Source organism: Bemisia tabaci, chromosome 2 (genome assembly GCF_918797505.1).
Source record: "Bemisia tabaci chromosome 2, PGI_BMITA_v3".
Taxonomy (NCBI): domain Eukaryota; kingdom Metazoa; phylum Arthropoda; class Insecta; order Hemiptera; family Aleyrodidae; genus Bemisia; species Bemisia tabaci.
Window position 1 is genome coordinate 22,489,937 of NC_092794.1, and position 25,096 is coordinate 22,515,032.

General features: G+C 35.8%; 1 protein-coding gene across 10 annotated transcripts in view; it reads right to left on the reverse strand.

The window, feature by feature from the left end:
* Positions 1-711: 711 nt before the first annotated feature.
* Positions 712-25,096, reverse strand: part of LOC109043560 (early estrogen-induced gene 1 protein) — a 41,581-nt gene continuing 17,196 nt past the window's right edge. For 8 of the 10 annotated variants that reach the window (XM_019060784.2, XM_019060781.2, XM_072296952.1 and 5 more), the window contains exons 3-11: positions 21,132-21,252; positions 19,874-20,064; positions 18,894-19,027; positions 17,970-18,198; positions 14,714-15,124; positions 12,492-12,638; positions 9,984-10,183; positions 8,916-9,053; positions 712-7,777 (exon numbers count right to left, since the gene is read on the reverse strand). In XM_019060784.2, the coding sequence (XP_018916329.2) occupies positions 8,935-9,053; positions 9,984-10,183; positions 12,492-12,638; positions 14,714-15,124; positions 17,970-18,198; positions 18,894-19,027; positions 19,874-20,064; positions 21,132-21,252 (1,552 nt within the window). In that variant the 3' untranslated portion in view covers positions 712-7,777; positions 8,916-8,934. The remainder of the gene's footprint in view (positions 7,778-8,915; positions 9,054-9,983; positions 10,184-12,491; positions 12,639-14,713; positions 15,125-17,969; positions 18,199-18,893; positions 19,028-19,873; positions 20,065-21,131; positions 21,253-25,096) is intronic. The other 2 variants (XM_019060787.2, XM_019060786.2) reach the window with 2 other exon arrangements.

Below are 25,096 nucleotides of genomic sequence, written 5' to 3' on the forward strand. Positions count from 1 at the left end.
AGAACATTTTCACAAATTTTTTTTCAAACAGTAGAGAAAAATTGAAACATTTATGTTTTCCTAGTTTCACCTTAAAGATACTAACAGAATACTACAGACACTTTCAGAATTGCATGAGCAAACCTTCACGGCCAATCCAAGAGTTTTCAATCCTTGGACCCCCAGGCGGTCAACTGCTTCTTGTTTTTTTCACGACTCATTTTATGAAACACCCTTATCAGAGAATGGAATTAAGTTCACAGGGATTCATTAAAAAAAAATAACGCATTTTGTTTCAATTTTACCTTCTATCTCTATTTGAGATATCCAAAAGCATGCTTTGTTTATAAATTAATAATGAGAAAAATTACACCTTTCCCATTTTCATCTTGTTTTCGGAGAGATTTGTCCCAAAATCACTTTCTTTCAAAAAATTCACGATTCTTCTGATTCAGGATTTTTTAAGCTTTGATCGTAAGGTGACACCCAGGCAACCACATCCCTCATGGTAACACAGTTCTACCCGTTAGGTTCTGTGCGTTTTGTTCTTCACTACTTAGGAGTTTAATATTCAATAGAGACAAAGTAATTTAGGCTTAAAAATGTATTTTGTAAGTAAAAAAAAAAAAAAAAAAAATTCAAATTCTTGACAAAAATTCTTTGAAGAAACTATAGGAGAGTTGGAATTTGTAAATAGGTAAACTATAGAGTCGTCCAAAAAGAAAAAAAGGGTTGAGGAATTAAATCGAATTATATTATTGCTATCATGAGTTTTCTTTTATCCTGTTTTTTCAATTATTTTCAGTTCAGAATAAGAACAAACAATTTAATGAAAGGAGCAGAAGAAGATACATTAGAATCGCAATGTAAGGAATTACTTTCCTGGAGATGCTTGCACACATAGGCATTAAACACAAAAAAGCAAGCTGACTAATAACAACTCTTTTATATACAATTTTTAAAATTTACACTCCAGAAAATTACTTCCAAATAAATTCAAGTGAAATTAACAAATAATACACCAGTTTGTACAGTAATAGTGAATACAACTAGACCTTAAATGCTTTCACTAAGGCAAAAGTTTGGTAACAACACTTCATATCCTAAAACAATCACTTGAAAAAATAAAAATCGGAGTAAAAGTTCTTGAAAGTTCAAGCATGTTCTAAAAATAAGAAAATTTCAGTGTAAAACGACACTTTTTCTACAAAGTTAACTTAAACGGTACAGTAGTTGAATTTCAACACTTACTCCAGCAGCACAGCTTGCAACAAATTGCGATTACATGGTAAAACTATAGCAATTACACTGGAGTGTTGTGTATAATACCTATTTCCTAATTGAAGGGGCTGACTTGTTGAAAAATATTGCAATATGATTGTAACAAGTTGCGACTTTTTTCTGATACACTGAATTCATCTCATAGGAATGTGTTGCAATAAACTGAACAAGAATGTGTTTTTCCTTGAGTCTCAAATTAACACCAAATCATATAATTCAGTAGTAATAGGAAACCAAGGAAAATTGAGTTTTTGACTGAGAGGGGGAGGGGTGGATGGCAAAAAAAGCAATTGTAAGTTGAGCTAGAGAAAAAAGTTAACTTTTCTTTCTCACAGCGTCACAGCATCTGCAACTCTTAATGTGAGGTAAAGGGAGATTCAAGAGAAATTAGTAGTGTGATTATTTGATATTAGTCCTTGGCAGTTTAAATCTCACGATCTCCAAATATTTTTCAATAGTAATTAGTTAGAATTATAATGCAAAATTCCTGCCATGAGTGAAGTTGATTGTTCAGAAACTGTACGCTTTATACTATAAGGAGATTTCTTCTCAAATTCCTTTGATATTTCCCATCCGCAATGATGACTTTTGATCAGCATCCATAGACGAATTTAATGCAAACAAAAATTGACAATCGATCAGGGCACACATTCCCATAAGGAGTGTGTGGGGCCCTTTCACTGAGGCAAAATTGAAACTATGTTTCAATATTTTCATTCCACTGTGTTACCTGGGTAAAAATACTGTGATTGGCCGCACATTCTGACTTTGACAAAGTTTGGTTTCATTTCAGCTCAACAACCAGTAGTATTCTTGAGTGGTTAGCATGTTAGTGAGATTGAAAATTTCAATTATGACTGGATCTAAGAGACAAAGAGTGTCCGATAGATTAGAAATTCATTTCAATTAAGACTTCAGCTGAGAAATTTTAAAAATTCAATTACAAGCTTTACGTAGTTAAAGGTAGGTACAATCTTTTGATATCTTTCTCTCGATCTTTCTTTGATAGGCTATCTTTAGAAAAACTCAAATTTAACAATTTTATGTTACTTCTTTTTATTTTTTTCCTAAAAATGTTTCCCTGTTGGTATTAGTTTCTATGAAATTTTTTGACTGAAGTTCTGACCTTTGTTTCAATGAAGATTGGTAAACTATACATATTAATATGTACTTATATGAAGCATTGAAGACTTCTTAAAGTGGGAAAGATCCATTTGCTCTGAAATTGTATTAGTCCTTTCTGAAAATTCAATTCTCATTGGGCGAACAGCAAAACAGTCTTGCGTAACAGTAATTATGATGAACATTTGAGCTTGTTAAGTATTTTAAAGCATCTGATGGAATTGAATTCTTCCACTCTTGAGAGATGTTTTCTTACGAGTGGTACGCACCACTTGATCTGTGAGGTCTTTGTGCGGGCAGATGGTAAAATTCACAGGTAACAGATTTTTGAGGGAGAGAATGTAGAAGAAATTCACAAGAATCGGATATACTTGAGCTGAACATTAAAACTAACTGGGCTAAAGCCTCTTAAGATTTCTGTAATCCTTAGCCAATGTCCATAACATGTGGCTTAATAGAAAATGGCTAGAGTTAACAAATGAGATTGAGAAGGACGTTTGGGTCTCTCACTCCCCTCATCAATACATACAAAGGGGGAATTTTGGTTAGAGTACATGAAGTGATTCCCAAAAATTGTTGTTGAAGTAAAAAAAAAGATAAGTCATCAAACAAATTCTGTTGACAGGTTTGTCTTTCCCTTGAAATCACATACACATAGCTTTGTTTATTTATTCAAGCACAACAATTGATCTTAGTTCACAGTCAACAATGCCTTCGCTGTCAATGACATTGCAGTCTTGCCACTTCAATGATGAGCTACATTGTACTATAAAGGATGAGCAGTTCATGGGACAAACCAGAGGCAAGTCCTTTTTCTATAATACATAGGTTGTCCCAAAAGTACTGCACGTTTTTTTCTTATTGACGAACGGTAGTAGATATCAAAATTCGGTTTGTGTAGTCTTAAAGACCGGCCAATTACCGATAAAACAAGACAAATCCGAGCTCTTTAAGTCAAAAAGTGACCAAGTTACAGCGTTTTGAAAATGACTTGTAGAGGGGACCCCTACGGGATTTTCAGCTTTTTTTCTGGAAAAAAAAACAAAGAATTAAGGATTCAAGTGGTTTTATTCAATCAATTTTGCAGAATCTTACCAAGATTACTAGCATTTACTCTTCTTCACTGGATGACTGGACACTAGTTTCCTTCTCAAAATACCCTCCATCACTTGCCACACAGCGCCGCAACCGTTCTTCCCAATTCTTCAAAGATGGTTTTTTCGAATTCTTCTTGTCTAATGTTCTTTAAGAAAGTTTCAACAGCTCTTTTCATCTCGTTGATGGAGTTAAACTTCCTGCCTCTTAAGCCCTTTTTCAACGTAGGAAATAACCAAAAATCGCAGGGAGCAAGGTCCGGGCTGATATCATGTTACCAACTTCATTCGATCGCGACGATTTCTCTGTAGAATTTTTGATCAATCAAATCTTTGTTTTTTCCAGAAAAGAAGCTAAAAATCCTAGAGGGGTCACCTCTGCAAGTCATTTTCAAAACACTGTAACTTGGTCATTTTTTGACTTAAAGAGCTCAGATTTGTCTTGTTTTATTGGTAATTTCTCGGTCTTTAAGACTACGCGCAAACCGCATTTTGATATCTGCTACGGTTTGTCCAAAAAAAAAAACAATCAACTCTTTGTTTTTTTCTAAAAAAGAAGCTGAAAATCCCGTAGGGGTCCCCTCTACAAGTCATTTTCAAAACGCTGTAACTTGGTCATTTTTTGACTTAGAGAGCTCGGATTTGTCTTGTTCTACCGGTAATTGGCCGGTCTTTAAGACTACACAAACCGCATTTTGATATCTACTACCGTTTGTCAATAAGAAAAAAACGTGCAGTACTTTTGGGACAACCTATGTATAATAGTATTCACAGCTCCCACAATAATTTTCACAAGATCTGTACATATTTATACTATATACGTCATAATACAATTGGTAACTTTGAAAAATAATAAGTATGCAAATTTCTAATGCTTGTTTTAACTCAATGGATGGCCAAAAATTAAACAGAAGAAAATTGAAAAAGGTTCAAAGAATGGAAAAAGCAAAAATCTAACGATTATTTCGTTTCAATTGATAAAAGCAGTAACCCAGAAAATTAATTCAGCTACTTTCACGGTCCACAATGAGAGAAATGAGCAGAAATCCGTTACTTTGTACTTGACTCGGTTCGCGAGCTGTAGCACTTGGAAAATTCAGCTGTGCCATCAAACAAAGATTTAGATTACCTATTGCTGTCCTATTCAATAGAGCTAAACATTTTCTGATACATTGATTTCATTTTTCTCTTTTATTCTTTGATGGAAATAGTTGACAGGCTTAATTGAGGGAGGGAAAAGTGGAAGAGGAACATGCACACAAATTTTCATTTCCCCTGAGGAGGGGCGTTAGTGCAATCTTCCTTTTTTTACATTAGAATTTCATCGAGAGAATAGTACAAAACTAGGGTTGTAAATGTTGTTCAGAAATCAGTAATGAAATGAAAAATGCCGGAAAATTATTCACGATCAAAGAATAAATAAGAATAAATCGGAATTTTGGACTGGAAAAATAATCTTAAAGTGACAAATACATCATGAATTGACACCTTTGATCAACTGTATGATCAATTGTTTCATCAATTCAATTAGAACTCAATGAAATACAATAAAAAATGTTCCTAACCAGTAAATGGTAAAGAGAAAGCTCTAGTGGGCAGAAAGTGATCGATTTCACTATTTACTGCTTTATTTGAGACAGATGAGCACAGCTCAGTGGATATCATCTGAAGTCTGATTAACAAAGCAGCAAAAATTTGTATAGCTCGATTTTTTAGGGGAAAAGGCGCGTAATATAGAAATTCAAGACTATAAGCCTTTCTTTTTGGGAGGGAGGAAAAAATTGACGACCAAAAATTTGAAAAACTTGGAAAAGGTGAAGAGAATGAGAAATAAAAAAAACCCTGTCGCTTAGTAAGGGGTCGTTGGTAAGTAGAGGAGACAGTTCTTTTTGTAGTCCGCATATTTACTGTGTAAAGAGTGTATTTTCCAAAGATTTTCTATAAACTTAGCATTCCATCATTGCATCTTGAGTGCATCTTAAATTTCAGCTCAAAATGGTAATTATTCTTGTGTTTTTGCGCCCCTCTTCCCGCCTATAATAAATATATATGACCGCCATTTCAAAACATGGGTGCAAATTTTGCTGAAATTCTATAGAAAACCAGTCTCAGAGAATCTCTGGCTACCATCAAAATTTCAGCTCAAAATATTCATTCTTACTCGAGTTATAGCGTAGACAAAATTAACCCCCCCCCCCCCTTCATCCCACTTTGGCCCCTTGCTGTGCGAAAACTACTTAACATATTCCGATTTTTTCATAACAATTTTAAAAATGCTCTTGGGAAACTACAAACAAATTATTTACTGTCTTTCAGACTGATGTCTGATGGCATGAGAATTGAGAGGGTATTAGGCAGTAAAAAATTGACTGCTCAGAAAATCCAATCTAAGATCCTTCTGGGCATTATAGGAAAATTTCTAAAATCACTAAAAGAACAAAAATTCTTCAAGACTAGAATATAAAATAAACTTTCCTACAAAGAGGAAAGTTCAGGCAAGTAGTGTCGGTGGTATCAAGAGTTTAGGAGCTTCAAGTGGAAACTTGACACAAAGTGAGAACGGTTTTAAGCTTGCAAGGATTTTCACAACATTCTTCGAAGTGGAGGTTGCTGTTACCCAAAGTAAGTGAAACTAAGGTACGCTCTTCCCCTATTTAATCGCCTAACATCAACAAAACGCTCAATTTTTGGAAAATTGGCCCAGGCAGAAGAGCGGAGAAATAAGAATTAAATATTGCTGAGTTGAAACCCTGCTACATACTTCCCACTGAAACTGAAAAAAAACCCGAACAAAACTGTATCTTTAGTCCACTTTCGGTGGTCTGTTTTGGAAGAGCATACCTTCATTGCACTCACCTTAGTTGTTACCTGATTTTAATATAGGACTCATTTTTTGGAATTCAAGATAAAATTGAGAGCTTCAAATTTTTCATCATCATGGTTTCCAGTAATTACTGTTCATGCAGAAATTCAAAAGAAATAAATGGCTTGTTCGGATTATAGAGCAAGATCATAATAAGAAATTTTAATTGAATGAGATTTAAAAGACATGATACTAACTGCTGACAAAAAAAAACCTTCCCAGGGAAAAACCTTTACATTGTGAAAGACACAGAGAAGTATTTAGAATCGCAGGAAAATGAAAAAATTGAGTTGCCTCCCTAAAGGGGTCTTACACTTCGATATCATTAGATTATGTTCTCATGGAGGATATTGCAAAGATAGTTATCATTTACTTTAAGACATTGATTAGTTCACCTCAAGCAAGAGATAAAATGAAGATGACAGACGAATGCAACCAAGACATTGTTCAGTTCTGAAATCTCCTTTTAATTTTTTCCTTCAACTATTCAACTTATCTTTAAAGAAGAAAGCAAAAGCTTTTGGGCGGAACAAGAAAAAATTGGGTGACATTCCACTTGAAAAATCTTAAAATGTTACATAAAAGCATTCTACAATTTCTGACCATTTATTAAAAATATTGTTTCATGAACAACCAAAATTTGAAAGAAATTCTACCTCCAATCCATTTTCAAAACTTAAAACCCTAAACCTCACAACCTCGATTTGGAATTAACTACACTTATGCGACATTCTAAATCCAGGTCTCATTCATAACTTAGTAAACTTCTATGGCCTCTCCACAAAATGTAAAGAAACTGTATGATTTGAATTGAGAAAAACACATGAATATGTTAGCAAATACAGGCAAAATTCTCAAATTCTCGTTGAAAATGACTGAACTTGAATTCCTGATAAAACAACAGCAAGTATGGGGATTCCAATGATAATAAACATCTCTTCAGGAGGATTTAGGTCAAGATAGTTTTAAGGTGTAACTTTAAATTTTAAGCTGACTCAAGTTAGGATGAGTTTGCTGAGACTAAACCCTGGTTCCTGCCCTCATATTTAGTGAACAAGACTTTAAGTTAATCTGCCGCATAAATGTAGCTATAGGGCAAAAATAATTTACTCCTTGAAAAAATAAAGAAAAAGTAGAGCAAGGTTTAAACTTATTATGTGAGAAATATGCGCAAACAAACATTACAGAAAATTATGTTAGTTAAAAGATGGATTTCAAAATGAATAGTTTTTCAGTACACAAGAAATAATAAATAACAATAGAAGGTTTTCAAAAAAAAAAAAGCGAGAAATATTTCCCACAAAACTGTAGGCTACAAGTCATCGACAATAACTCACAAAATAACACTGAGAGCAGTAAAAACTGGTACCAAGGAGAGACAGGACTGATAGAAATATACTATGAATTCAGCGCGATTATTCCACGATTTTGCATAGGTCTGAAAGAAGAGGAAAAATATTTTAGAAACTTGGTAGTGAACTGATAAGTAGGTTAGATTCAGGTGAGCGATAATCGTGGTTCCTGAAGAATGGATGATTATGGTTTTTTTTTTTATTCTAAGAAACTATTGAATTTTTTCAACTAGCAGTGAGAAGGAACACACATAAAAAGGGAAAAAATGGGTCTGTTGTACTTGAGAGATATAGCCAAGTGAATAGACTCTCTGCATGTAAAATCATACAAAACTCACTTTGAGCGCATCAAATAGTCTGAGATCTACTCCCTGGAGGACAGTCTGCGATGTTTATAACACGCTTTTTCAAATTTACCGCATCTGCAGATAGTATTTCATAGTGGCAGACACTCAAGTTTGCCTAGAGAAAAACTCAAGAAAACCTAACCTAAATGAACAAACAGTCTCTCAATCTGTTAAAAACTTTCCTTACGTAAAATTTCAATCAATTTGTTTTTGCAGAGCAAAGAAAGAAGAGGGAAACAAATACAAGAAAACGAATAAAATCATACACTAAAAAAAGTTTACAAAATGGTTTTTTTAAGTATGTTAGTTTTTCTCAAGTTTCATTCTGGGCAAACCTAACTATCGGCCACTATGGAAAACTGCCCACAGATGCGTTAAATTTGAAAATATATGTTACGAACAACACAGGGAGCACGCTGAGGGGTACATTCCAGATATTTTAATGTGACCAATGCAAATCATGCTCGTTATTTAAATTTTTGCAAAAAGTTGAGGAAAATTTTATCCCGGAGGATAATCCACAAACATCCATGTCTGGTTCCAAGGTTAATCATTGTTACAATTTAAAAATCTCAAGGAAAATACAGTATTTTTTAGTAGTGTTGTGTAAAAAATCATTGGTTGCTGGACGGATTATCGTTTCCATAAAATGCCTGCATTTTTTTTGTTAATGCATAAATCCTGGAATTTCTTTGGGAAACATGCAATTTTAACGGCAGGGGTTCTTGCTATAAAACACCCATGGATTTTCCTGGTAATGGCCCTCACAAAACTTCTTACACTACTTCTATGGTGTTGGCGACTTGGAGTGATTTGTGGACGAATCTATTCTGTAACTTAGTGGAGAAAAACTTGAAAATTGAAATTGCAAACTCACCGAACATATGAATTGTATGTTATCTGTTTTCTTCCATAACTACTTGTTTAAATACACCGATTGGCATTTGACTCGCTACATCGTGGCCTCCTAATGCTGTTGTTCCATCTTTTGCTATGAATAGTTGTAAACCAGTGCCTGTAAATAACAATTCAGAATTGTTCCATATTGAAGTTTGATACTGAAGGAAAGTATGGTGAACTTTGATTATTTTTTAGGGAGAAAAAATTATCCTCTGTAATTTTTTAAAGAAAATATGACATTGACAAAAATTTGGGTGCTAATAATAACTATGATAGGGGAAATTTCCAAAAAAAGGTGAGGTTCAAGCTTAAAATATGGTGAATTTTAAACTCTGAATCACTTTTTCTCAAAAGAAAATTTTTGGACATCAGACTTCAAAACAACATAACTCCAATTAGGTTTGACATTTTTAGGCTTTTTTTTCTTAAATTCAGAAAACATTTAAAGAAAGTTATAATGGTAGTAGCACTATGAGAGCTTTTTTTGTGCCTAAAGTAAGAAAGACACTTGCCTATGCAGAGATATTAATATCTTCATTTTCCACTTTTAGGCATTATGTCCCTGGAAAACCCATGAGAGGTCCAAATTATTTTTGTCAAAAATAGCATGCTGCTAAGACTTGATGATTAAGGATAGCCCATATGATGAGATGGCTTCAAAAATATTATCTAAATAGGTACAAATGGAATATTATGGGAGGGAAATATTTACTACATTGTTTTTTCTCTTACAGCTGTAATATGAGACCATCATTGTCCGTTTTGATCATTTTCAACTTTTTAACCTTGGAGTATCCCTGTAATGAGACTGCATCTAGACAGCCCATAAACAGACTCAGTTGTTGATTAGGAGGGTTTTAGCGGACTACAAAATTATATGAACGATCCGGAACGTTCTGCTCAATACTTTTAGCAGTTTGAGCATAATATTGGGGGAATTAAGTTTTAAGGGTGGCCCTAAAAGCAACCCTAATGACAGCCGGGCAAGATATTAGGAGTATAACTTCCTGGGGCTCCATGAAAATTTTCGACGCAAATCACTTACTAGAGGTGGTGTCATCCGGTTTGTCCAAATTTGAACTTTTAATTAACTCATCAATCAAACTGTCGGGATTGACTCGTGTTCCTTCTACTCTCCCTCCTGTGCTTGTTTCTTCCGTTGCCTTCTTCCGCCTTTCTAGTGCTGCTTTTCCACGATCTAAAGAGCCAGTTTCACTAAGACCACCGGAACCACTGCTTGCATTTCTGGTTAAAAAGAAAAAAGAAATTGCAGATAAATCCAGATGAACAATTGAAAAATTTTAGGTTGCTCAAACTACTCCCTGCAGTATGTAATTATGTGCTCAAGGATTGCAGGGGTACCCTGGATAATATCAATAAGAGTTTGATTTCTCAGCTACTTAAAAGGGAACTTAGCTTCTATTTTCATTTTCATGTTAAACTGAACACTAACTGTTATATTGTTGATATTACTATTCATCGATGGTGTTCATTTGCGTTTAATTGTAGCTACAACAATCTCAACGTTTCAAAGCGTTAATTGCTTCCTCGATAAAATTAAGGAGCTGAGGCTGTGCGTGAACCTTTCATCAAATATTGAAGATCAGAAGCAAATGTGCAACATTTCTGGTTCTCAACCATCTTAAAAATTACCTTCATGGAAAATGAGAGGATTTTATTTTCCTTCTTGAGCGTGGGAACATTTCAATGATTTAATGGTATGAATATTTTTCAGGATTTTCAAGCGTTTTCAAGATCAAGCAACAGTCTCATGCTAAAGATTTTAAGTGAAATTTAAAAACAATGTTTTGTCTTTAAGTTATTTGGGCTAGAAAATTAGTGAGGGGATATTAAATTTTTATTCCTAAAATGTCTCACAAAGTATCAGTAGCGTTCAATATACAAAAATAAATTTGATTGGAACAACAGCAACAACAAAATACTGTGCACAGTTAATCAAAGGAAAATTATAAATAAACTGTAGTTAAAATGAAATTAAGGCATAATTATCAGCTATTAGCATGCAAAATAGGAAATAATAACCCTTTCTCCTCCTACCATCGTTTTAGATAATGATGGCAGAGGAAATTGTTATAGTGAAACTCTCAAACCATGTGTCTTGGTTAGCGACTTTGCAGACCTCCTGTAGTACTTTATATTTTCAACAGAAAACTATTCAACAGCAATTCTTGAAAATAGCAGTGAGTATTCTTCTCTCTGTCAAGAAAATTCTGTAATAATTTAAAAACTAGCTTGAATTAATTCTATGAAACTTCAGAGAATGATGCTGGTTTTTTTCTCCTTCAAAAAAATAAAATAGAAGCAGAGATTTTAAAACAGTGCTAACAAGGTATGTACACGGTTTACGAGTTTCACCGTCGCTTTTTAAAAGGAAGGAATAAATCAGCTACAGAAAAAAAAGCTGGATATTACTAGAGTAAATAGTTTTAAGGCTGGCACTGACCAAATGCAAGATCAGATTTCAGACTTAACAAAAACAATAGAAAAGAGCCTTAAGAAAAGAATGAAAAAAAAAGAGGAATAGAGGGAATTTGTTGTAGATTTGGAATGTGGCCAAATCTGCTTTCAAAATAACTCATTAATTGGGTAGAAATCTAGGTAGCTGCTACTGCCACTTCGATATTCAAGGGGGCCTTCAAGGGGTTGCAGTTAGAAGTGAAGGGCAACATAAATTTTCCTCTCCATAGTTTAAAAAACATACCTGTTAGGGATGATTCAATGTGAATTAGGAAGTGTATATTTCAGACAAAGGACACACACTTGGCTCTTGACGATCACTTTTTCACCTCTGAATAAAATTTTTACAAAAAATAAGCAGTTTATGTACTTTTACATCCACACTTGAATGGAGCCAAGATTGGACCTCTATCTTTAATGATTCAAAAGTTACAAACAAAAATGGTTATTTTTTGAAACATCAATGCATTGTAAGTAGATAGAGCAAAGACTTTCATGGCTAATGTAACTCAAAGGATATTAATGAAAATATTTTTAGCCCTCCAAAACACTTACTTCAGAGGCACTTTGGGGGAACATCTTTTCTCAAAAATGTCAAGAGGTCAAGGTAAAAGACATCGGATCTGGATTTGATTGAGACAAGATGATTTTATTTGATACATACAGCCTCATAGTTTTGAAATGCTGGCACCAGTCAAGACTTACAAAGGTTATAAAAAAAAAAAAAAAAAAAAAAAAAAAAAAAAATTAAAAACGTAAAAAAATTGACTTTTAATTTATTGAAGGATCAAAATGAATTGGAGAATAAATTTGAAACACTGAAAAACTCTGCAAACAGGCTAACCATGAGAAATTGATTTGTCTCGAAGAAAAAAAAAAAAGAAAAAAAACCGAACAAAAAACTACAGTGTCAAGATGCAAGAGAGGAGAATGTATGACTAAAAGAAAAGAACTGACAGAAAACGTGGAAGTAGTTGGTGAAATACATTTCTAAAGTTCTCAAATGGATAGTTTAGAAGAGTTAAGAAAATTATGCAAAAACTAGTCAACTGAAAAGAAAACAGAGGAGACTAACACTTGACTAGCTCTGCGCAGCGTGATACATGAAGGAGGAGTTGAATGGGCATCTGATTCTTCTGGCTGCAAGTCTGGGCTTATCATTGTGGGTAGACTAGTTTTACAGCTTCCATCTAATAATTTTCTATGTGGAGGCAGTATAGACCTACAATTATACAACTTATTAGATTTTCCATCACACTATACTTTGCTTACAGAGAAAAATGAATGAACTGCACTCAGCAGAAAGAAACAAAGTTTTATGGGAGAAAAAAGGGCCTACTCATAGGTTGATGGTGGACGGAAGAGTGTAAAGAGATTGGAGAGAGGGTAGGAGAAAGCTTTTGAAAATAAGTCTTGGAAAATGTTGTCTATAAAATATGCAGGCTCTCAGTTACTGAAATAGGTAAGAAAGTGATTTCTCTCCACTAAAAGCAGTCCGAATAAAAGTAACGTATGTTTCTATTCTTTCTCTGGGTTTATCATTTTTCAAAAAGTCTCAAGTAAAATTCTTTGATAATAAATTTAGTATTATGAATGTAAGTCGTTCAATTACAAAAAAATTAATAGTGCATGAAAGTGGCAGGCTCTATTGAAATTTGTTACTATTCACTATGAATAAAAATGTCATTTAAAAAAAAAATTGAAAATAAGAAAAAAAATAGAATGAAGAACACATCTAGCATGATAGTGGGTAACACAACCCCAATCTTTTTGAAGACATCTTCTTTATCCTGTGCCCTCTTGGGAAATTTGATTTTGTGCATGACGATGACCTAATCTCAAAAAATCTTTAAGATTTGACTTCATTCATGCTATAAGGATGAAAAACCTGTGGAGCAACTGTTAGACCCCGAACATAATAATTACAATGAAAAGGTATAGAAAAACTAAAAGGATGCATTGCATTTCTACAAAAGGGAATTAATTAAAAGGATATACAAAGAAGATTTTAGGAAGCATTAGACATTACACTTGCAGACATCCCCTGCAAAAAATAGATAAGTCAACTCTTATTTGGAGATACACCAATGCCGCGAGAAAGATTCTTGCTAAGTTGGAATGAATAGAATGAAAGTAACCAGGATCCTATAGGAATTGAAGGAAACCAAGAGAAATGAAATATCGATAATGAGGATACAAAAAAAACACTGTATCTCAATTGCAGCATCGCAAACCTGGTTGGTTTTTAAAGGGAAAACATCTAAGTCATTTTTCATAAATCTTTGTACTATTCCTTTTCTGTCTAAAGAATATTCTGGGAAAATTTAAAACAAAAAAATTTGTTCGTTTCTCTTTAGAAAAATAATTCAAGAACAGCTTTGAAATACTGCAATTGAGGTAAATGATTTTCTTTAAAACCATTAATACACTAGAAATTACACCCCATGACTCTAAAAACCTTCTGATCAAGATAGAAACACCTGTTATAAACAACCATGCTATGAGATTTGTTAGAAAAGCAATTTCTGGATTAAAACTGAAGGTGTCATGAGGGTTGGCTGGTTGGAAACCAAAGCGAGCTAACTACATAGAACAAAAACTCAGATCGATCTGTTGTAAGTTGGAAGAAATCATTAAATTATCCTCAATAGAATTCTTGCTCAAATTTAAACCCCAATAACATTTATTAGCCCTGGTAATATCGGTGCTTCCTGCCATTTGTCAAAGACCTACATATGGGACGTCCCTTTGAAAAAAATCCATTGAGATGGATAAATTTCACAGCCGATGGTCTTAAATTATTGCATGTACATATAAATCTAGAAACCTACTCACAAAATCAGTGGAGAGAATGCAGACGTAAAAGGGCTTTTGATTTCTGGAGTAAGACAAATCTTTCTTAAGCAGGTGCCTAGTATGTACTTTATCAGCTAATGATTTATAGTTATCCCATGAGAGAAGAATTGGGCCTGAAGCACCTTCATAACAAATGTTCAATATTGTTGCCTTAGGCGGTGAGTATTATAAAGGGAAATTTATGCTCTAAATGAGATTTTCCCTTGGTAATGAGAGAGCTTGTTTGTAAGAGCACACTTTGCACCTTGGCTGCTATCTTGTTGCAACTCATTTCAAATCCAATCACCCACCTTCGTTTATATTTTCATTGAATTAAGAAAAAAAAAAGAAAATAATTATTTTTGAGCAGCAAATTCTCAGAAACCCCTCGTGAAGGAAGCACTTTAAAAAGAGCAGCAGAAAGCAAGGGGAGATGAAAAAATCACGTGAAAAAAAATTTACCTCTGATTGGTTGCGTCACTGAGAGGAGTGGGAAGCCCTGGCGAGGATAATGTTCGGGGTGAGGGGCCAGGTCCGGACCATGGAGGGAACCTAAAAATATTCGCGGTTGCAGATAATTTCGCTATAGGACTAGGAGTTACATCATTCCCTTGTAAATGCTTCGGAATACTATTGTTTTGATATGAACTGGGAGGACTTTTTGGTGGCTTGTTGTTATTAATCCGCACCGATGAATTGGGAGTTGTTCCAATGGCTATACTACTCAAAGAGTGGTTATTGGAGGTTGACCAAAACCTTCTCCGATTATTAGTTGTGGGGTGAGTAGAGAGGGGGGTAGAGGGAAGAGTAGGGGAAGCAGGAGCCGATTGAACTGGGGGTAGCCCCGGAGACCAGACCGGCCAAGATGGCGACCTACAAACATAAATTTCACCACTCACCAAATAGAAAATGTATTGAGTCGACAGAAAATAAACAAAATGAGCCCATTGATTTAAAAACATAAAAATTATAACAGTAGAATATTTTAAAATATTTCTAAATCACAACTGAAAATTTTCTCTGGGAACACAGGTTCTCATGTTCTAAGTCATGACTTTCAAATGGACTCTCATGACGCTGCATGAGGATTAGTTGGACCAAACTGAAGAGACAATATACAATACCACTGTTAGACTGGACATAAAGAAAGATTGACAGAAAAACAAAAAGATTGCCAGATTTTTACTGATTTATTAATTCTGTGAATTTTTTCTCAGGTCAATATTATAACACTCGCTCTCACAATCTGTTTCCAATTTGTAAGTAAGGATCAACAGCTTTTATAAGAGATCAATTTTACTCTGTTGCACAGGATGAATTGAATAATAAAAGAATAAAAAAAGCTGACAATGTCAAGTAAATGTCCATTATTAAGGTTCCATTTACATTTATATGGGTACAAACATTTTTATTTGTCAATCACTTGAGTGTCATAATACAAATTTGAAAAGACAAAATATCTTAAGAGATGGTTTAAGATCCGTTACTGCTTTTCATTGAATTTTGCACAGAAAAAAGCAGAAAAAGAAAAAAAAAATATGTATGAAGATAATAGATCAAAGAAAAGAAAAACATGAATGATCCTTCAAAGTAACTTTCCAACACCACATCCAGTGACAGTGACGGGATTTACATCAACTAGTCAAAGGTAAATGCAACCACATTAAATGGGAGGGGAGGACTGAGGAGGGAATGCAAATCCAAGTTAATGGCCCGAAAACGTATTTTTTGAATCTTAACCTTGCCTCCGATAACATTTTTAGCAGGTGCAGCGACTGGTCTCTCAATTTCTATTTCTTTATCTTACCTCTTCAATCCTTCTTCTTCTTCTCCTACTTTATCTACTATCAGGAGAAGAGACAGTAATTTTCCTCTAGTTTTACCCAACCAGGGAGACTTTGACTGACTCTTCTAGAATACAATGTCAAAAGACTGAATTCATCTTCAGGACCGAGTAAATCCTCCACACTAGGATAAAATAGTGTTGACACACATTAAATTTGTATGAAATTAGGGCATAATTGTTGCCTTGAACTCCAGAACCTCAAAAGAAATTCAGATGAACAAAAAAGTGTGCTATTTCAATATGTATACAACACAAAAACAACGAATAAGATTCCCTCTTTTCCTTAAAAACATATTTTCCTATAAAAAAACTTGGAAACCATCCACTTCATCCTTGGCTATAGAAGGAATATCACATTGGAACAAGACGTTTTCCTCAAGACAAAGATTGGAAAGAAACTGGGTGAATAGAGAAAATGAATCAATGAACTATTGGTAGCTCAGAAAGCTGGTAAATTAGACATTTGATTTTGGTAAAGTTTTTGATTTAAATGAAAATTGCCACTTTAGCAAGAATTTTTCATCAGACATTGATGTAAATCTATATCAACAGCAACCATTGCCAAATTATACACACAGAAATAAACAAATAAATGAAAATTGCTAGTAACGTTGAAGAAGTGCTTTAAATGTGCATCTAAGTTTTAAACTTCTTAGAAATTTTAATTAAGCAAGTTTTCAATCACTCTATTGAACTATCTGTCAATCCATCATTCTTTTCCACCTCTCATGAATTAAATTGATTTCTTGGTGAACCAAATGTAAAAGATTATATCCATATGCTTCTTCGTTTTTTGTACCCATTTCATGAGACAAAAAACGATTCTCCACACAAGAGACGCAGCTGAGGTTTTTGCGCTAGATTTTTATTCGGGGTAGTTTTCAGAGGTCACCCTCATCGATCATGGGCATTCTGACTCTTGTTCCTACTCCTAAGCATGGCAGCTACAGTAATTCCCACTTTATTCACAGAACAAAGTTGACTTTCAAAGGTCAGGTTCTACAGGCTACTATCCTTGCACTGACACATGAATATTGGCACTGCCATTTTAAGCTTTGCAGAATTCAATCAATGGTAACTAATTCTCCCCTCCCCCTCCTCCTCATAGTTGTCATTAGCTTGACAATTTTCCATAATAGGAGCAGGGTCACTCCAGATATGCTTTTAAATGAATGGCGTAGTGACTGACTTTCATTGCATTGTTTCATAGGGCTGCATAAATAGGTATAATAAAAACGTAAAAAAAACCAGACATTGGTGCAATGAATGTAAACTCCTTCTATCTATTAACTATAACATAGGATTTATCATAGTAATCAACAATCTAACAAAATCAATATCTACAAAATTGAGAAGACAATTTTTAGTTGGGGCCTTATTCGTTAAAATCCATTCCAATGGAAATACCACCTGAGCAGCATTTTTCAACAAAAAAATTGCATATCATTGAGATGAAGTGAAAATTTTATTGAAGTTTTATTGCTAGGATCATCAGTATCATCAGCAATGGATTAGGTCAAATTACAATTCGATTCATCGCGATTTTTTCAGTTATAACGTTGTCAAATACCAGCATTAATAAAGCAGTGATTGTCTCTTGGTTTGTCTTAATAATTACAATCTTCAATTCTAATTAAATGCAACAAATTGCCACTCACAGAATTGCAGTAATTTGCCGATAAAATTGCAACCCATTTCAATCATTGCTAAATCGCTTTAAATCCTAAAGAGCTGAGTGCTAGAAAGTTCAGTTGAAAAAATAAATACATGAAAAAGACAATTACTCATGAAGTATGGTAAAAATAATGAGGAGAGACCATTGAAATTGATGAAGAATAAAAAACAGAAAACGACCTGAAGATTAAGGCGTACCTTGTATGACCAGCAGCTGCAGAATCTGTTCCAGAACTAGATTGCCGAGAATGTTGTGAACTGTATCCTGAGACCCGACTCAACTGACTTGTATTGGAAGAATTCCGGGAGTGCCCCGGTTCTGAGGAATGGTTATTTTCTTCTTGCTCCATAGGAGGTTCTAATTCTGACACTGTATCTTGACCACTTGGTTCTGTGTTAACAGCTCCACTAGCACTGGTTAACAACTCTGTTGTTCAAGAAGAAAGACTGGATATCAGGGGATTTGATTTCGATAGAGTAGATAAGAAGATAGGCAAGAAAATCAAGAAAACGAATGGAAAGCAAAATAGAGAGAGGGCATTCTTCCCATATTGGCCATCATACGGTACTGATGGCCCCTCTAACAATTACATCTCGTAGTTTAAAAATACCATTTTTTTTCTTTCAAACTCTTTTTCAACTTTTCATCATTAAGTCAGATTATTCTAATCACCAAAAAAGTGATTTCAGACGCATAATGAGTTTATTCTATTGAAGTCATGAAAGAAATTAGGAATGTTAGGCATCAAATGAGATCCGTGAAAAAGAGCGTTTTTACACAAAATTATGTAGCAAAAAGCCCAGCTTACCATGTGTTTCTCTATTAAAGAAAAATTGGTGTTAGCCCGGAATTTCCAGGAACTAACCTCGGAAAATTTATGTTCCTTGGAACAAAAAAGTTCCTATTTAAATCCCTAGCTGCTTGCAATAAATTCCTAATGCTCATATCACCAGAATCTTTCAAGTTTTGCAGCTTTTGGTTGAATAAGACTCTTGGAGCTCAGGAAGTTTGGCATTCATTCAAAATCAGGACAAATGGTTGAATCAATGCTTGGCAATCTTCTGCATAAAAAATTGTGAAGTTATCTCTATAATCCTTTTTTAAAAATGAGCTCTACGAACCTGAGGAGAATAAAGGAGGCCTCTTCTTGGGTAGACTTCCGAAACCTGAGCTACCACTAGAAAATTCTTCTCCTCTAATTCTATCTGCAGTATCCCCTTCAGATAGTTGCTTTTGCTTTTGAGATGGCGAAGGACTGAAATTAAGAGAATGCCTCAATTAAAGTACTAACAGATGACATTCTAAAAAACAATCTGACAGATACTTGGATCGCATTTAGCAAAAAGGAACACAATTACATGCAGTGTATTCAAAATCGTGCAACTTCTTCTTTTCTTTCAAAAATACTGAATGTAGGTACAGTATTAAAATTTGCACAATTATTTTCCTTAAAAATTGGCAATTTTTTGGTGGGAAGCAAAAACTATTTGCTATTCTAAGAGATTTTGTGGATAATTATGAAGAAGCAACTTTTTTACAACACTGTAATCGTGCTGGTTCCTTTTTGCTAAATGCAAACCACTTATGATTGTGAAAAGATAACGGTGTTGATTTTCAAAAATGTTATGAAGTAATTTACAAGCCTGCGGGACGTTTATGTGGTGACTTACTTCTTAAATTGAAAAGGGATCTTATTTGCTGACTAATTTTTAAGACAGTATGTTGGAGTTACATACTGTCATACGACACATGTATATGTGTGTATGTCATAACATACTGTCGTACAAGTGCGTCTACCCCTATCAGTTTGTGTAATTTTTAAGAGGCAGGAAATGATAGTTTCAAAATGTGAGCGTTTGAAATGTATTTTCTCCAGAAAAATGATGATCCTCTAGCATATTTGGCTGTGGCAAGGCAGCAGGTAAATCTTGATGAGAGAAGTTTAATTTTCACCAGTGATCCAGCTAATACTTTTGCTTAGTTCTAATATAAAAAATTTAAGTACATTCTAGGTAAATTTCTCGATGTTACTTTGGACCTTCCACATGAGTTGTGTACTGATTTCTCTAATATTGAATATCGAAAGGGCGAAGTAACTTACACTTTAAATAAAACATCACCCGATAGCATATTCATACGGATATTCAGCCTTAGCATGGAGTTATCTTGTCTATGCCTAGTATCATAGCCTTCTAAAAGACATCTGCGAGTCATGAGACCTGAGCCTGCAAACTCTGCAAGATTTAAGTCTGTAAATCCTAATTTTTGATAAGAGCGTCCGCCTTTTAGCTCCTAGAGGAAACAAAACAAAGAAGATTCAATATTTCATAATATGAAAAAACCTTAAACTCTATCTCATTAAGCAATAAACACTGAGAACTCTGAATCTTAATTTGGGACTAAGGCCCTGCACTCCCTAACCGCTCTGCAACCTAGCCCCAGGGATGGGTATGGTTTGATGCGTTCAGGTTTCCAGGAGCGGTATCGGTTACTTTTTACACATTGAATCAAGAACTCTTGAGATGCAGGTGATTTTATATGTAGACAGAACCTAGCATCACACAGCTTGTCAAAGAATATATTCGGCATACAAAAAAAAAAAAAAAAAAAAAAAAAAAAAAAAACGAAAATATTTTCATGCTCAAATTTTGCACGAAAAAAAATAAGATTCTAAAAATTATAGAGAATTTTGTGGTTTAGAGAAATTTAGGAGGAAGCAAACACTGGTAAAAAAAACCTCTTGGTTCAAGAGTGCAGTTTCTTGTCGCCGGATTTAAGAGTCTTGAACTCTTGTTTCAAGCGGATTTTGCATTGATTCAATTCACGTTTGAATTGAATCGATGCAAAATCCGCTTGAAACAAGAGTTCAAGACTCTTAAATCCGGTGACAAGAAACTGCACTCTTAAGTCAATGCAACGCGGCATTGAAACGATTCTATGCAACGAGAGCTTAAAAACAAGATAAAAGTTACCACAATTGGTTTTGGCGAAGCTACTTAATGTATTTCAAAGTTGAGGGCTCAACTTTTTAATGCCCCCCCCTCCCCTTCAATTAAGAATTAGATGTAGCTGCCTTTGGGAGTAAAACCTAGAATGTCTCTACTTCTTAAAATAGGGGCTAAAGAAAAAACCTACTGCTTTCATCAGTAAAAGTCCCAAAAACTTTGAGCATATTGCCAAGATTAAGCTTCCTCAGATATGAGAAATTGTGGGTAACACATGCAAGGCTCAAGATACGTTAAATAGTAAAAAAAAAAGAAAAAAAAAGAAAGTGAAATCAACAAAAACGGGAGGGTTCTAAAAAATAAAATGCTTCGGTGCTATGGGAAAGACAAGACGGAAATTGGAGAGGAATTTACCTTCCTAACGGAGACCCTGAGAATGCAGGGATCCAGAATTCCTGTCGACGCATTTGCACTCATTTTGCAGACAAATTCAAATTTGGCACCCCATCGGACAGTATGGTCCTTAACCTCCTCCCTGTAACACAAAGCAAAGACAAAAACGATAAAGAACTCGTATAATATGTGTACCGGGTCCATTTATCAATTCAAACAAGTAGCGCAAAAACAGAGTGAGAACAAAAATCCACAACATTGAAAATTGACTGCTTGATTGGGAAGACTACGTTAGTAGAATAGGGCACCACCTGGCCGCTACACAGCCCAACCCCCTGAGGATGAGGGTGCCTCGAACCCTCTAGGTATGGTCAGCCTCGCGGGTTCTTGGGAGTTAATTAAAAATCTGAAGGGAGTGAGCTCATCCGGGACTATCATCTGTCGCGTCGGTGGCCGCAAAAAGCATGGAAATCGGCTCAAGAAAACGTTATGGAGCGAACACGAACAGTGACAAAAAGGTGAGTGCCTGGACAACGACAACGCCTTCACTCCCGTGCGTAGGCAACACGGGCATCCATGGAGCCCGAATACTTGCATCCATGAGTTAAAATGAAATTTTTAATGCTCGTCGCATTCGACACCAACTAAGGGCACTGCGTGTTGCACTTACACCGTGACTTAATTCCGCTGTCGCCTGTTGTGCCTAGGAAGTCAACTATTACCGAATTATTGTATCACGACATAGTCAATTTTCTGAGGAATACATTATTTAAATGTATACAACGTTGCCGTCGAAAAATGGAAGGCTGCAGCCCCTCCCTACCCTCTAGGTATTCGAGTACCTGTATACGGGAGAGTATTGCCATCTCTGTGCCGCTCTCTGATTGGTTCATCAGTTTCAGGCTATCATGGAGCTCTAAAGTTGGACCGATGTAAACCAAATGTAAACAAACCCGACCCAGAGGAACACGTATTATAGGCTGAGAAATGACTGATAATCACACGCTAAGCTTAATTTTTGGAAAAAATGTTCATCAAAGATCGATCCGAAACCAATGCAGAAGTTGGATATAAAACAATTTCTTTCACACCCAAAAGCACGTCTAGAACTTCTAGAACTTTTCCGCCATTGTTTGTTTACGTTGGGCCAAATTAGGAGCGGAGGGGCTGGGGTTTGTTTACATTGGTCTAACTTTGGGGCTCCACGATAGCCGACCAATCAGAGAGCGGCACACTTTTTCTGTAGTAAAAGGATTGAGATGGCAGTACTCTCCCATATACAGGTACTCTACCTTCTATGATCAAGGAACGACGAATGCAACGAAGTCGTTTCCTGGTTACCTCAAGTAAAGTTCGAACGCGCACCTCGACCTATTGGTATTTTTTTTTCGCTGAAGGGTTAGAAAAAAGTTATTCCTATTTATGCGACACGTGTATCCGAATTTCCGATATGGAAAGTTGGCAGTTTCGAAAACGCCTTCAATTGTGGCGTAATACCACACGCATTCCAAAGAGTACGAATAGTTGTATCGTTGCGCCTTAGCAATGCAATGGAACTAATGGAAGATTAATATCAGCCTTTGTCTTTCATTAAAATCATCTTAAAATCACATACATTTCTGTCTTTGTCTATCGCTTCGTCTACCGATTCCAACAATCAGCCCGCTGTTGACTTTATTTTACGAATTTAAAATAGTCTTTCCGGCACGAGAATTCCTGAGATTCGCCTATACGGACTGAACTTTTTATTTTTCCAAAATAATCCACCAAAATGGTTTAAATTTCGAGTTCATCGATCGTACTCAGGATGCATTGCGCAAAAGCTAAAGATTCACCTTAATACTGCCGTGCTAAGGAAGAACGCCGTATGAACATTCGAAAGTTGCCAAATTTCCTTCGGCAAAATGCTTATTTTTTAGGAAAGTTATTAATATATTCTTTCAAATTTTCAGGATCTTTAGGTAAAATTGCGAACTATAAATCATCTGAAAAATGGGGAGGAAAATATTCATAAATTTACCAGACAATGCGCGTTTTGTCAAAGGAAATTTGGCAACGCCTGAAAGTTCATACGGCGTTTTTCCTTAACACGGCAGAATAGAGAGCAACGATATGTGGTACGGATGGGGTCGAATGGACCGCATCGTAATAAAGCGATAGATACCGATGGACGAGGAGCCGCTGGGAGGGAGGGGGAACCGAACCTAACAGGCCCCCATTCACGTATACATTGGATCAGGGAATCGTTCATTAATTGATGGGTTAAATGATGCGACAGCGATGACTATATAAGTTAGTTCCCACCAACTGTCTGTTGCCATTTTATCCGCAAATATCGGCTGAAAAGAAGGTTCTAGGCTACCCGAAAGTCGTGAGATATCCCAGGAGCTTATGAACAATGTGTTGAACGGGACGTGCCTGTCTACATTGAGCCTTCTAAAAAATGACCTGTGTATTTGGCGGATGAATAATAATTGGACCATATTTGCAACTCGGAACTATAATTTCCGGCTCGTCCGTAGAAATATTTATGTGCGTATATACAAAAACTAATGGTGCATACATTATATCTAAACTGGGCCAGAAATTATAGCTCCTAACTGCAAAAATTAGCCCAATTAGGTTTTCCGATCGTTTTTGCGAGCCGCAACGGTGACCCATAGACTAGTGCAGCGATTTCCCGTCGTCATATATTTGTTGAATGGTCCTTTCTGTTAAACGCTGTGCGAGCGGGAATAGCATTATTCAACAAACAGGACCTTTCCGAATGAGCTTTAGAGGCATCTTTCTTTCTTTCTTTTTTACTTAAATTTATACCTTGAGACTCGTAAATAGGAACGTTCAAAAAGTACGTTACACCCTTTTTCAGCATTTCTGACTCCCCTCCCCTCCTGTAACGCTTTTGTGGCGTGGGTCCCTGCTCTTTGACGCATAAAAACAAAAAAAATGGCGTGACGCTCTCTTCGACACCCCCCCCCCCCCAAGCGTTACGTAATTGCGGAATTTTTCGGTAAAAGGGCGTATAAGGCTTGCAAAGATTGTGCAATTTTTTACAGCGTTTAAGGCAGATGAAATTCATTCACAGCCGACTTACTTGCGTACAATTGTGAGGAAAAAGTCAGAGCAGATTCGGGGGCAAATTCACAGCAGAACTGACGGATAGGTTACTTACAACTGGACTGCATTTTGCAATTCGGAACTATAAATTCTGGCTCTTCTGGAAAAGCACTTATGTGCATAGGGAAACTAATGGCACATACGTTGTCTTTAAACCGGGCCAGAATTTATAGTTCCAAATTGCAAAATGTAGTCCAACTAGAGAACTACGTTGCACAATCTGAGCAGCATTGGAAGTCTCATCATACGCCTTTTTGCCGAAGAATGCCTCAATTCGTAGCTCCTCTGTCGTAAGGGCGTAGCTTGATCCTCGCATGAGCCCCAGGAGGCATGGATTTATATGTGAATCAGGGATCACGTGGAAATTGAGTTACGCCCTTACGTCAGAGGATCGACGAATTTATGAGCGCTCTCCTGAAGGTGTTGACACCTTAACGCAGCGCACACTGATGAATTTAACTGTACTTACGGGCTTGCCCGGCGTGAAAGATAATTGGTGATAGTAGCCCACACGTCAAAAAAAGGAATATAAACTTATATTTAAATTGAAGGTGTAAAAATAAAAGAAATACATTCTCTAAGGACCGAAAATGACTTGACCCGACTTGAGATAAAAAGGAGAAGCCCTCGGCGCGGCAATCGGCATGTAACACATATTGGCGCCTACAAGACTGCACGAATACTTCACGCATTGCATCAAACACAGTGCGGTTATTGTGGTCAGCGTGAAACGGATAGCGCCTACAAGAATGCATGAATACTTCACGCATTGTGCCAAACACAGTGCGGTCAGCGTGAAACGCATAGCGCCTACAAGACTGCGTGAATACTTCACGCATTGCGCCAAACACGGTGCGGTCGGCGCGGCG